Below are 14,890 nucleotides of genomic sequence, written 5' to 3'. Positions count from 1 at the left end.
AAATAATTAAGGCTATCAGTATTAAGTATCTGATAACTTATATCAAATCCCAATTCCTAGAACTTAGGCAAAGGCCAAAGCTAACCTATGAAAACAGGAGATGGTTGGTAGATACAGATAATATTAAAAAGTCATAAAATAATACTTCAAAGTAGCTTGAGGGTACATACCGTTACTGGCTTTTTCTTAGTGTTCTGATTTGCTTAATAGATATCCCTAATAACTACATTCATGAGACTTGCTGCATGATAGACCATATCTACGTGTGTGTGTTAGTCACTCAGTCATGTCTGACTCTTTGCAACCCCAAAGGACTGTAGCCCGCCAGGCTCCACTGTCCATAGGATTCTCCAGGCAAGAATACTGGAGTGGGTTGCCATGCCCTCCTCCAGGGGATCTTCCTGACCCAGGTCTCCTGCACTGCAGGTGATTTCTTTACTGCCTGAGCTACCATGGAAGCTCATATCAACTTATAAGGAAAACTTTTAATATCACTAATATATGTAAAAAATTGAACCACATTGGTGTCCATAAATCGGAGAAATATGGTACAGAGTGGGTGGGAATACCCATCTTAGTACTAAAATATTTAATGCCTGTTAAAAGTTTTGTCCCTAAAGGAAAGAATTTATTTCACTGAGATGGAAAGTGAAACAGAATCTGAAGATTCTAATTAGAATAATTTATTCAACTTAAAATTATAATTAAAGACAATCGCTTACCCAATGAAAATGTGTGTATCCCTAACGATAACTTCTACAAATAAACATAATCTACTGCTGCTATTCCCTAAAGTATGTTCTATCTTATCGAAAATAGTGATTTCTTAAGAAGAGTTTCTCTGTGGGAGAGGGTGACAATAATATGCAAAGTAAATTTCTAGAAGTAGATTACCATAATACGACATGTAATGTTTTATCATTTTTCAGCTAGTTTCCAAAATAATTTCATATATCATTCCATTTGTCTCTCACAGTAAACTACTAGAACAGGTATTATTTACCCCATTATTATTCCACTTGATAGAAGAGAAAGTTTAGGTGTTTAAGGCTTCTGAGGTGAAGTCAGAGCCAAAGTTTTGTCAGTGTGCCCTCTTACTTTGGGCCTCATTTGGAATTCCTGAGATGCTCCCTTCCTCTAGGAGAACTGCAAGTACCATCTTTATAGCTTAAGTTACTCTCAGAGTACTTCATTTTCTGCTCTGTATTTTCCTGTTTCAGTGGACAATTTGGAAATAACAGTTGGTTTTGCAGCTGGGAGTGAATTTGAAATAAAAAATGGGACTGGCATGAGGGGTCTTGAAATAGAACTGGTACTGGGAAGAAGAGATTCAATTTCAGCTGTGATTAAGGTACAGACATAGCCTTATTATATACACACACCACTCCTCCAACTCCACGAAAAAGAATCCGTAATGAGTCTTATTTATTATTTAACAAATAAAGTGACTGTACGTTGAATAAAACTGTGAAGAAATGCTTTTTAAAAACCATACTTGGTGAGTTAGGAATTGAGATGGTTACTTTAAACACTTAGGCATAATGTATGGCTATGGCACAATAGGTATTGAGCTGTATTTCCATCAATAGGAGTCATGAGACTAAACTTTTATGTACTACCATAGCAAATTTACCTTCTAATTTTCATGTTTTGAATGCTTAATTTTCCATTTTTCAAATTTGTGAGAAGAAATATCTCCTACCACCATGGTAAGTGTCCTTCGATTGCTTGAAAGTTAATACTATTCAAGTTTAAAAGGCATTTCAAGGAATAGGAACAAACATATATCCTGTACTAGAAGAATAAACTAAAATTCTAGAGCTTTGAGAAAACATTCAGAAAGATTACTCTCTTTTGTTATAAAATAATTTCCACGGTGGAGGGGCCAACTGTTTTAAGTCTTTCTTTAGGATATAGCTGGGCCTAAGAAATGTTCTTCCATTTAATTAAAAAAACAAAACAAAACCACAAACTCAAAGCTCTAAAGCCTTTAGCAAACCACAGGTTGGGTTTGATATATTCACTTTTGAACAAACAGGGTGCACTGTTTGTGCAATGGGTGGTGAAAAGGTAGACTTCGGAGTCAGACTAACTCAAATCACAGCTCCACTTACTACACGGGAGTCTCTGGGAAAATTTATTCTTTTTTCTCAGTTTTCTTATTTGTAAAATAGGGATGAGAATCTTTAAAAGACAGAATAGTGGCATTCTGTCAAATGAGATAATTAAAGTGAGAACCTCTCTTCAAAAGGCAAACAAATTTTAGGGTAGTTACGATCAGCCAAATACTATATTAAAAAATATAACGGAGAAAAGGACAATGTTCCTTGAAAACATGTACTTATTAATAAATCTCTGTGGAATCCACCCTTGTTTAAAAAAATAATAACAAGTAGGTCAGGTGAAAAATCAAGTATAATAAAAATATCCAAAAAAGGTCCAATAAAATGATTAGGGGTTTCCAAGTCTACCTAACTGTAGGAAAACTCTACATTTCTCTCCTTTTTTTTTTTTTTTCAGTTTAGTGTTCTGTGATTACATGTTTGGTGGTGTGGCCTTAAATAAATATCATTTGAAAATGTCTCTACATAAACTATTTCTATATGCTTTAGACTATTTAATGCTATATTTGAATTACTTATGCATACATGTCACACCAAGAGATAACAATAGTACAAACCTACATCATAAGTTGTGACCACTGAATAAGTAATAGAGAGCAATGAAAACAATGCCTGGCTCAAGTAAACTCTTGATAAATACTGAATATTATTATCACAATGAAACAATAAACTTGTATGATTTAGAATAGCAATGACTCTCAGAATGGAGAGCTATGAAATAACCAGAAATCCACAAGGTGGCTCTCAAGGCTTGGCTTTTAAACACAATAGAGCTGCTCTGTGTTTCCAAAGAAAATGAAACAAGACTTATGAACGCTGACCTTACTTTTCAAAGACTCTCATAAATTTATAATTAATAGATAACTGGAAGAATACAAAGCTGCATAATAAGTGGTATGTAATAGAAAATTTTATAAAGAGAAAAAAATGGATAGATTTTGTAGTTACAGTGAAAGAGAATCTGACATTCAAAACAACCTGTATCAGATTATCACAGATAGAATTTAAAATATCAATATAAAATGGTAAAATTTACAGCACAATCCTAGTAACCAAATACATCTTATTAAGCTAGTAAGTATGAAGGTACAGAGCATATGTAGCAGCTGCTCAGCAACTATCAGTTCAATCTTATGCATACAAAATATTTTGAAGTTCCCACCATTTTATGCATACAGTTTCTTTTTAATTAAAAATTTATTTGTATAGCTTTAAATCAAGGCAAAATTTTCTGCAAATGGGATAAAGGGCATTTTCGGTTTTGTGAGCCATAAATCTCAATAGAAAGTACTCAATTTTCCCCCCATGTGTAAAGACATCCATAGAAGATAAAGGAAGGGCTCTGACTGTTTTTTAATTAAACTAATTACAAAAAACAAACTAATTACAAAAATTGCCACCTTTGGCCCTCAGGCTGTAGTCTGTCTACTCTATGGAAATCATCATTTGATATGAGTAAACAAAATCTTTGGTAAATCTTTGAATACTGCTGCTGCTGCTAAGTCGCTTCAGTCGTGTCTGACTCTGTGTGACCGCATAGACGGAAGCCCACCAGGCTCCCCCGTCCCTGGGATTCGTGGGTTGCCATTTCCTTCTCCGATGCAGGAAAGTGAAAAGTGAAAGTGAAGTCACTCAGTCGTGTCTGACTCTGTGCGACCCCATGGACTGCAGCCCACCAGGCTCCTCCGTCCATGGAATTTCCCAGGCAAGAGTACTGGACTTTGAATACTATCCATACCCAAATAACCTATAGATGTGCTTCTCAAACTATCATGTGCAGAAATCCTCTAGAGATCAAGCAGAAATGCAGATTAGGAGGCAGTATATCATGGCAGGGGTGGGGGTGGGTAAGGCTTTGCCTTTGTAACAAGGACCCAGACTTTTCAGGCCCTTTGAGCATATACTGAATAGCAAGGCAGTTGTTCTGAATCTTTTGGGTCTCAAACTTGTACTCTCAAAAAGAGCTTTTATGTTTATGTTATTTACAGGGAATTCCCTGGTGGCTCACATGGCAAAGAATCTGCCTGCAACGTGGGAGGCCAGGGTTTGATCCCTGGGTTGGGAAAATCCCTCGGAGACGGGAATGGCTACCCACTCCAGTATTCTTGCCTGGAAAAGCCCATGGACAGAGGAGACTGGTGGGCTACAGGCTATGGGGCTTCAAAGAGTCAGACACGACTCTTTCACTCCTCAATGTTATGTGGCAGCATGAATGGGAGGGGAGCTTGCGGATACATGTGTATGTATGGCGGAGTCCCTCTGCTGTCCACCTGAAACTACTGTACAGTGTTAATTGGTTACACTCAAATATAAAATAAAACATTTTTTTAAAAAAGAGCTTTTGTTTATGCTAATTACGTCTGTCCGTGCTGACCCTAAAAAAAACTTATCTTTAAAAGAAGAATCCATTAGACATTAACAGATTTTAGAATATTTAACTGTATTTTACACTTTAACTATATTTTAAAGAGAACTAAACATTACAATTATAATCACATAGAAAAAAGTGCTAACTGAACACATAAAGCACTGAGATCCTTTGAAAGTCAAGAAAAAAGTAAAATTATAACATGATATTTCTATAATTTAACTTACTGGAAATTAGAGACCATGGATCTTCCATATATAAAATATCTGGCACATTATGTATTTTAGTTCTTGTACTGTTTTGTCATTTGTTCCCTACCTGTTTTTCTGCATGTCCATATTCAGGTCCTTGAGTAGGTAAAAAGTAGGAAATATGGCCATTATTCTTGGCTCTCTCTATTAGAGACATAGCTGTTCTTACAGTGGCATTTCTAGCATGTACAAACACCATCACCTAAAATAAAGGAAAACAGTGGATTTAATATTCACATTCATTAAGAAATAGCTTAATATTGGTCTGGAAATCACAGTATATAAACAACTATTAACTTTTCAAAATAACCCTCTAGCTTATGAACATGTCAACATTTGCTTATTTTAGAACAAATTGCATTTGGATAAAGACAAGTTAAATAAAAGTCAATCCTATGGTTTTGTTTATCATTAATCCTAAAAATAGGCAGAAGTCAAAATGAAATTAATGGATTATATAAAATGTGAAATTTAATGTATGCATTTTTCTTCTGATGATGTGATTCATTAGCACAATCATATATTACGGGTATAAAAAACATACTAGAGCCTTATTGTCCCTAGTCAATAAAACTGCCAGTATCATTAAGATGTTTAAGGAAACTGAAAACAATAAAGATCACTTTTCTTTGGATGAAACTGTGTCTAAGAACAACCATTTAAATAGAGTTCAGGGGACTGCTGGAGAAGACAAAGCTTCTAGAGAGGTATTTGGAATTTTCTGTTGTGGCAGCCTTTCTACAAAGTGACAGTGGAAATCTGAATTAGGGGAAGTTGAGTGTCTGGATGCTTTGTCAAGAGGAAGAGGATAAAAGTCCTTTCAGGGATAGTAGTCAGGCAATGTGAAGGCAAAAAAGAGAGTAAAATCAGAGAGTGACTGGCAATCTGCATTTGCTGTCTATCAGGTCCTGCCTTCTCTTCTATGTGATGTTTCTTCTTTGGTCTCCACTCTCCTGTCCCCTTCCTTCACAGTTCAACCTCAGCCTTCTGAAAGAGCCATGACTAATTCCTAATTCTTGCCTCTCTTTCTAGTATCTCTCCATGTTTTCCTGTCAACAGTGTTTTCCCAGAAGCTGGAACTTTGGTGTTATCTCAGGCTACATATACAGAAGGATATGTAACAGACTGCTTTCAGTCAGAAAATTAATACGCTCATGGGAGTTGACCTGAGTAAGAGATCATTTTGACCTGCATACACTTTCAACAAAAGTGATAATGGGAAGGAGGTCTGGTATATGACCAGAAAGGAGACAGAATGATACAGATCTAGAGCTCATGCCATATAATTGACCATAGTAACCTTTGACTGTGTGGATCACAATAAACTGTGGAAAATTCTGAAATAGATGGGAATACCAGACCATTTGACTTGCCTCTCGAGAAACCTATATGCAGGGCAGGAAGCACAGTTAGAACTGGACATGGAACAACAGACTGGTTCCAAATAGGAAAAGGAGTACGTCAAGGCTGGATATTGTCACTCTACTTATTTAACTTTTATGCAGAATACATCATGGGAAACGTTGGGCTGGAAGAAGCACAAGCTGGAATCAAGATTGCCAGGAGAAATATCAATAACCTCAGATATGAAGATGACACCACCCTTATGGCAGAAAGCAAAGAAGAACTAAAGAGCCTCTTGATGAAAGTGAAAGAGTAGAGTGAAAAAGTTGGCTTAAAGCTCAACATTCAGAAAACGAAGATCATGGCATCTGGTCCCATTACTTCATGGCAAATAGATGAGGAAACAGTGGAAATAGTGTCAGACTTTATTTTTGGGGCTCCAAAATCACTGCAGATGGTGACTGCAGCCATGAAATTAAAAGATGCTTACTCCTTAGAAGGAAAGTTATGACCAAACTAGATAGCATGTTGAAAAGCAAAGACATCACTTTGCCAACAAAGGTCCGTCTAGTCAAGGCTATGGTTTTTCCAGTGGTCATGTATGGATGTGAGAGTTGGACTGTGAAGAAAACTGAGCGCCAAAGAATTGATGCATTTGAACTGTGGTGCTGGAGAAGACTCTTGAGAGTCCCTTGGACTGAAAGGAGATCCAACCAGTCCATTCTAAAGGAGATCAGTCCTGAGTATTCACTGGAAGGATTGATGTTGAGGCTGAAACTCCAGTACTTTGGCCACCTCATGCGAAGAGTTGACTCATTGGAAAAGACTCTGATGCTGGGAGGGACTAGGGGCAGGAGGAGAAGGGGACGACCGAGGATGAGATGGCTGGATGGCATCACCGACTTGGTGGACATGAGTTTGTGTGAACTCTGGGAGTTGGTGATGGACAGGGATGCCTGGCATACTGGAACTCATGGGGTTGTAAAGAGTCGGACATGACTGAGTGACTGAATTGAACTGAACTGAACCTTATATTGGGTTGGCAAAAAAGTCTGTTCAGGTTTTTCTGTACCACTGAATGGCAAAGCTGAATGAACGTTTTGGCTAACTCAATGATTCAGTTCAGGGCAGAAGAACCAGAGATCAAATTGCCAACATCTGTTAGATCATCAAAAAAGCAAAAGAGATCCACAAAAACATCTACTTCTGCTTTATTGACTACACCAAAGCCTTTAACTGTGTGGATCACAACAAACTGTGGAAAATTCTGAGACAGATGGGAATCCCAGACCACCTGCCTTCTGAGAAATCTGTATGCAGGTCAAGAAGCAACAATTAGAGCTGGACATGGAACAGACAGGTTCCAAATCGGGAAAGGAGTACCTCAAGGCTGTATATTGTTACCCTGCTTATTTAATTTATATGCAGAGTACATAATGCGAAATGCCGGGCTGGATGAAGCTGGACTCAAGATTGCTAGGAGAAATACCAATATCCTCAGATATGCAGATGACTTCACCCTTATGGCAGAAAGTGAAGAACTAAAGAGTCTCTAGATGAAAATCAAAGAGGAGAGTGAAAAAGTTGACTTAAAACTCAACATTCAGAAAAGTAAGATCATGGCATCCGGTCCCATCACTTCAAGGCAAATAGAGGGGGAAACAATGGAAACAGTGACAGATTTTATTTTGGGGGGCTCCAAAATCACTGCAGATGGTGACTGCAGCCATGAAACTAAAAGATGCTCGCTCCTTGGAAGAAATGCTATGACCAACCTAGATAGCATATTGAAAAGCAGAGACATTACTTTGCCAACAAAGGTCCATCTAGTCAAAGCTATGGTTTTTCCAGTAGTCATGTATGGATGTGAGAGTTGGACTATAAAGAAAGCTGAGAGCCGAAGAATTGATGCTTTTGAACTGTGGTGTTGAAGAAGACTCTTGAGAGTCCCTTGGACTGCAAGGAGATCCAACCAGTTCATCCTAAAGGACATCAGTCCTGAATGTTCATTAGAAGGACTGAGGCTGAAGCTGCAACTCCAATATTCTGGACACCTGATGCGAAGAGCTGACTCACTGGAAAAGACCCAGATGCTGGGAAAGATAGAAGGCAGGAGGACAAGTGGATGACAGAGGATGAGATGGTTGGATGGCATCACTGACTCGATGGACTTAAGTTTGAGCAAGCTCTGGGCGTTGGTGACGGACAGGGAAGCCTGGCATGCTGCAGTTGTGCTGCAGTCCATGGGGTTGCAAATAGTTGGACGTGACTGAGTGGCTGAACTGACTGACTGCACTTATTTTCTGATACTAACATGATTTGAAAAGAAGTATGATCATAAGCATATTTCTGAAGGGAATGATAATAAAATGTATTTCAGTAAGTTTCATGGATACTTAGAAAACCTTTTGATTACCTTATTTTCAACCACACCCACCAAAAAACAAACAAGCCAAAAAATAAATCCGCTTTTCACAGGCTTTCTAGCTTTCTAAGGAGTCATCTTTACCGCAGAGGATGACAAAGATATGTTGACATTATGTTTATTATGATATTTTCATAATTCCTGACATAAATTGTTTAATACTAATTTAGATATAATATTCTATTAACCATAATGCCGTGCTGAAGCTTCACCAATTTATTATCTGTCAAATTCCACCATCCTGTCTTCTCAAAGGTAAGGGCATTTCAACTATGAATTTCTTTTTAAAGGGTAATTAAGGCAGAATTTTTTCTTTTATATAAAAATATATTTGACCACGCACAAAATCTCAATTACCCCAACATTAAATTTTAAGAAAATCTCAATTAGAATGAAGTTATATTTTATTATTTTATTTACTTAAATTACTTGTATTTTATTAATTTGCTTAAACGTTTCTGGGCATGCAGTCACTACCAAGCTTTAAGAAAACTGCTGTGAAAAAGAGACAAAGTTCCTATCCTCATAGAGATGGGAATCTTGTGTGATGGATTAAATAAGCACAAAATATTTTTTTTTACTTAATATATATTTATTGGCCATGTGTGTGTAAAATACTGTTGGGAGACATATGAAAATGGATAAGGCATGATCCCTTTTATACAATTTAAGGAGGGAGATAAAACTGGAAATAATTTAGGGAACTGATCCAAAAGACAGATGAAGTGTGGATAACAGCAATGTTAAACATGGAGCTAGTTGGTTTCCTTTATTCATCCTTGCCAAGATGTATACACACACCTACTGAGTGCCAAACAGTGGCCAAAGCACCAGGGAAACTATGAGAAACATGTCCAAGGCACCGAACTGGAGCACACACTGTTATGGCAAGATAGAATCACTAGGAATTGACTCTTCCTGGTTGTAGACGCTGGGTGCAGTCTGCATGGAAAAAGCTATGGTAGTCTACAGAGTATTTAGCCCTGGTGGTTTCAGTGTGTTAGCTTGAAGAAGTAGATTCTCTTTCAAAGTTTCTTACATGGAGGCCCAGGGGCCACTTCCGCAGAATTACTGCTGGGGCTTGTTAAAATAGATTTCTCAGTCCTTCCCTAAAACCGACTGAGTGAAAATATCAAGCAGTAGGGGCTAAAAACTGAATTTGAAATTAATACAATATTGTTAATCAACTAAACACAGATATAAAATCTGTCTTTCCTATAACCAAAATAAATAAATATATATATGTAGATAAAATAAATAAAATGCATTAAAGTCTAAAAAAAAAACCTGAATTATTAACAACTATTGAGATCACCACTGTATTACTGTGTGAAAACAGTTAATGATCACCACCAACTTAGTTTTCTTTTTCTAAAGTAAAAGGAGTTCAAAAGGAAACATAAGTAAAATCACCACTACAAAGATTCCCTAATAACCTATCTTTATTTACCTATACATATGAAATATCAGATATTATTAAGATATTTTATATAATTAGTATTGCCTCAAGGTCATTTTCCAGATAGGCAAGAGTTTTAGAATACAACAAGATTTCTATTCTCCATAACTCAAATACCATATTATATAAATCCTGTTAAAATAACAGATATGGAAAACATAAGGGAAAATAAAATATGACCCTAAATCTTCATTAATTATTTCAGTCTGACTTGTCAACTTATCATTTTGCAAATTATTTTTTACTGCAGCCAAGAGAAATATCAGTTACAACTTAAAGTAGCAATTTCTTTTTATTAAAGAATACATCATGTCTTGTTCAGTAAAATAAACTCTTTTTCTTATTAAGAATTTTCTGTCTAGAGGCTTCAACAGAAGCCATTACAAGGTTTTGGGTCTCTATAAACATACTGGATTTTATGGTTTGCTAATTTGGTTAATTAATTTAAATAGGCTCATATGAAAATGATAACTAACAGAGAGGACAGCACTGTTTCATTTGGCAGAAATAACTCCAAATTAATCTTAGAAACACTGCTGGTAACCAAATAGCAGTTAAATGGGCATGTGTCATTAAAATAAGATTTGAAGAGTAGATTCAAGTTAATAATGCTGATAAGTTTTAACTGTTTTCTTGAAATGCTTATGTTTTTAACTCAGGGTTTGTTAGGTTAATGGAATTAAAAATATTTTATATACTTATTTTTAGTTTAAAAAGCCATTTAATTTAAGAATGTACCAGGGAATCAGTTCTGGACTAGGAAAGAAAGCATGTGAATCTAAGTTCTGGTTCTGTTATTTGACTTGTTAAAGAAACTGTTCTTCAAATAAGATGCTGACTAAAATTAATGAAAAGTAAAAGTTCAGACAACAATCACTCACAGTACCAAAATGCTAAAGTAACTGATACTGTTTCAGTGTATTCAAAGGAAAGAAGGACATATTATCTTAAAAAGACAATTCTACTTTGCAGTTTGTTAAATAGCAGTGTGATTGAGAACAAATTATTTTATCTCTGATCCTCATTTCCTCTATGACATAGTTACCAGTGTCACAGGATTACTGTAAGGATTAAAGGATATCGTGTAAGTGAACCACTACATTTAATAAGACAACAGTGCTCAAATTTTAGAACCATCAAAATCACCTGGCAGGCTTGTTAAAAACACAAACCATCGCTCCTTCCCTCAATACCCTTTCTATAAGTTAAGTCTGAGGCAAGACAAGAATTTGCACTTCTAACAAGTTCAAGTGAAAGTGACAGTGAAGTCGCTCAGTCCTGTCTGACTCTGTGCGACCCCATGGACTGCAGCCCACCAGGCTCCCCTGCCCATGGGATTTTGCAGGCAAGAACACTGGAGTGGGTTGCCATTTCCTTCTCCAATGCATGAAAGTGAAAAGGAGATGCTAAAACTCTTTGTATAGGAACTTGGAGACCCTTAGTCAAAGCTGGTAAGTATTAACACCATGATAAAGGTAATAAACATTAACAAAATTAACTTGACCCCAAAGACCAAAGGGTTAGATCAGTGGATGAGTAGTATAAATTGTCACCTATATAAACATTTATTCCTCCTCTACGCAAGTGCATGCGTATCTAACACCATGTGCTTGGTGCATGCATGCTCAGTAATGTCCAACTCTGAGGCCCCTTGGACTGTATAGCCTGCCAGGTTCCTCCGTCCATGGAATTTTCCAGGCCAGAATACTAGAGTGGGTTGCTATTTCCTCTTCCAGGAGATTTTCCCAACCCAGGGATTGAACCTGTGTCTCTAGCACTGGCAGGCGGATTCTTTACTGCTAAGTCACCTGGGAATCCCCATCTTACACCACAGAAAATAATTAAAAAGAACACTTCAACAACCTTGTAAGGGTGTTGTGCCAGATGAACTAGGAATAAAAAAAGATTAACAAAAATATTTAAGCCTGAGATTATCTTAGAACAGGAGGAAGGCCAAAGATCGACTGTAAAATCTTGAATGAAACTCTCTTCCCTAGACATTTCCACTAAGAAGGAAGATTAAGAATAGACGTAACTGAAAAAGATACAACAACATGGCAGATAGATGTCTGATAGGAGATGCTGCTGAGAAATAACATTCTCTAATATATGGTATTGGCTATTGCAGTGATTAAAGAATAAGGCTTGAGGGTGAGGAAGTTTATGTCGTGGTGTTCATGTTATGACTCTAACCACCATAGCCATTTATTTGTTTTGCTCTCAATTCTTCCTAACACTCTTAACCCAGGATCCTTAAGAGAAACAAGCCCCAATGATCTAAACAGTGATTCTAAAAATGTGTCCCCAGACCAGGACCATCAGTATCCTCTGGAAACTTGTTAAAATTACCAATTAAGAGTATCATCTCACATCTGAGCCAAAAACAAGGAGGATGGGACCAAGCAATCTGGTTTTATAAGTCATCAATAAGTTGAATGTTAAAATTTGAGACTTCAGGGAAATGGCAGCCATTGGAGGTAAAAACAAAAACAAGAACAAACCCCTACACCTGTCCTCTGTGCATTTAAAATGATTCTGTAAGTACTATTGCTAGGAGAATGGAGAAAGTAGCCAAATCATTTTCTGTGATGTATAGTTTGAATGAGGAGTGCCACTGCAGATAGATTTCAGATTTATATACCACAAGGGCAGGCAGGCAGGCAACAAAATCATTTTTATTGCTGTGATTATATTAACTTATCTGTGATATCAAGTAAATGGAACTTAAGAAGGCTTCATTCTGATTGCTGTGAATCAGTTTTCATTTTAGTCCTGCCAATACTGACCAGTTGAAGACACTTGTCATCTGAAGATCTTTTTCACATCCATACTAAGTTTCCTCATTTATTTTTTCATTTGCAATAGTATTCCTTTACTTAGAAATACCATAATTTATTTAACCAATCCTTGTTGTATTTACGTTGTTTCTAATCTTTTCTTATTTAAAGTAATGCTGTAATACACAACTCTATATACAAGTAATTTCATATGTTTGTAGATATTTTCCTAGAAGCCAAATTGTTGGGTCAAGTATACATGACAACTGAACTATGTCTCTATTTTGAATATTGTCTATTTTACTATTGTGCATTTTTGCTTATTACTTTTTAGGTGCTCTTACAATATAGAAGATAGTATGCTTTGTCTTTTTTTTCTACATTGCAAATATTTTGTTCTAGTCTATGCTTTATCTTTTGACTGTTTATGATATCTTATTTAGTATGGAAATGGCTATATTTTTCTTTAAAAAGATTTTTCAGGATTTTTCTCTATGACTACTGGGAAATTCATAGGCAAGAACGTGAAAATAGTCATCAACACACAAAAAGGTACGGGACTTCATTAGTACAGCGTGGTTCTCGAAATCCAATGAGGGGCACAAGAAGAACTGGATTTTGTTCCTGTACACACACACACACACACACACACACACACACACACAGATCTGCAAAGATATCTACAGAGATATCCATAATACAGTGCTATGTAAAAAAATTAAATTGAAAAACAATTTCCATAGCATTATTCGGAGTATATTATAAAGGGTGTGTGTGTGTGTGTGTGTGTGTGTGTGTGCATGTTTAAAAAGAGACATATGAATGGACACCCACCAAATTAACTAACTCACAAATGAAAATAGGATGGGGGTATAAAAAGATAATGTTTTCTCTGTATATCTACATTACTTTTCTTGCCCACTGAAACAAGCGTTAAGTTTTATAAACATATAAATTATATTGAAAAGGAGCAATGATCAATAATAAGTTGTAAAGGTATATTTATAATATACTACTGTACTACATTTGATGTGATTATTTTATTGGTAAGGGATTTACAGCATCAAAGTAAAAACTTACAGAACACATATTTAACAATGAACTTTTAGAAGGGTAGTGGCTGTACTTTTGATCAAAAAGTTTTAGTTAACCTGGAAATGCTTTAGGAATAAAAGAGAGACATGCTTTAGCAGAAGAAAATAAATAGTACTTCCTAGGAAAGTATAATATACAGAGGTCAAAGGCACAGAGAAGACAACAAATCCATATGGATTTGGTGAATACGGGCTCTAGGTAGAAATGGACATTAGACAGATGAGAAATAATAGTTGGAAAGGTAAAACATAACTACATTATGACTGTATACAATGAAAAATTCATTCAAGATTCAGAAAAAAATGATAAACCATGGAAAACAGTTCAGTTCAGTTCAGCCGCTCAGTCATGTCTGACTCTTTGCGACCCCATGAACCGCAGCACAACAGGCCTCCCTGTCCATCGCCAACTCCTGGAGCATATCCAAACTCATGTCCATTGAGTCGGTGATGCCATCCAACCATCTCATCCTGTATCGTCCCCTTCTCCCTCCTCCTGCCCTCAATCTTACCTAGCATTAGGGTCTTTTCAAATGAGTCAGCTCATCACATCAGGTGGCCAAACTACCAGAATTTCAGCTTTAGCATCAGTGCTTCCAAAGAACACCCAGGACTGATCTCCTTTAGAATGGACTGGTCGGATCTCCTTGCAGTCCAAGGAACTCTCAAGAGTCTTCTCCAACACCACAGTTCAAAAGCATCGATTTTTCGGTGCTCAGCTTTCTTCGCAGTCCAACTCTCACATCCATACATGGCCACTGGAAAAACCACAGCCTTGACTAGATGGACCTCTGTTGGCAAGGTAATGTCTCTGCTTTTTAATATGCTGTTAAACTAAGATCATGGCATCTGGTCCCATCACTTCATGGCAAATAGATGGGGAAACAGTGGACACAGTGGCTGACTTTATTTTTCTGGGCTCCAAAATCACTGCAGGTGGTGATTGCAGCCATGAAATTAAGACGTTTACTCCTTGGAAGGAAAGTTATGACCAACCTAGACAGCATAATAAAAAGCAGAGACATTACTATGCCAACAAAGGTCCATCT

At 36.7% G+C, this 14,890-nt stretch overlaps 1 protein-coding gene across 1 annotated transcript in view; it reads right to left on the bottom strand.

The window, feature by feature from the left end:
* ASCC3 (activating signal cointegrator 1 complex subunit 3) overlaps positions 1–14,890 on the bottom strand; it is a 341,814-nt gene that overhangs the window by 146,606 nt on the left and 180,318 nt on the right. The window contains exon 14 of the mRNA XM_069599227.1: positions 4,810–4,944. Coding sequence (XP_069455328.1) covers positions 4,810–4,944 — 135 coding nt within the window. The remainder of the gene's footprint in view (positions 1–4,809; positions 4,945–14,890) is intronic.

Source organism: Ovis canadensis, chromosome 8 (genome assembly GCF_042477335.2).
Source record: "Ovis canadensis isolate MfBH-ARS-UI-01 breed Bighorn chromosome 8, ARS-UI_OviCan_v2, whole genome shotgun sequence".
NCBI lineage: Eukaryota > Metazoa > Chordata > Mammalia > Artiodactyla > Bovidae > Ovis > Ovis canadensis.
Note: the sequence above shows the minus strand (reverse complement) of the source record. Positions and strands in the feature narration are given on the sequence as shown.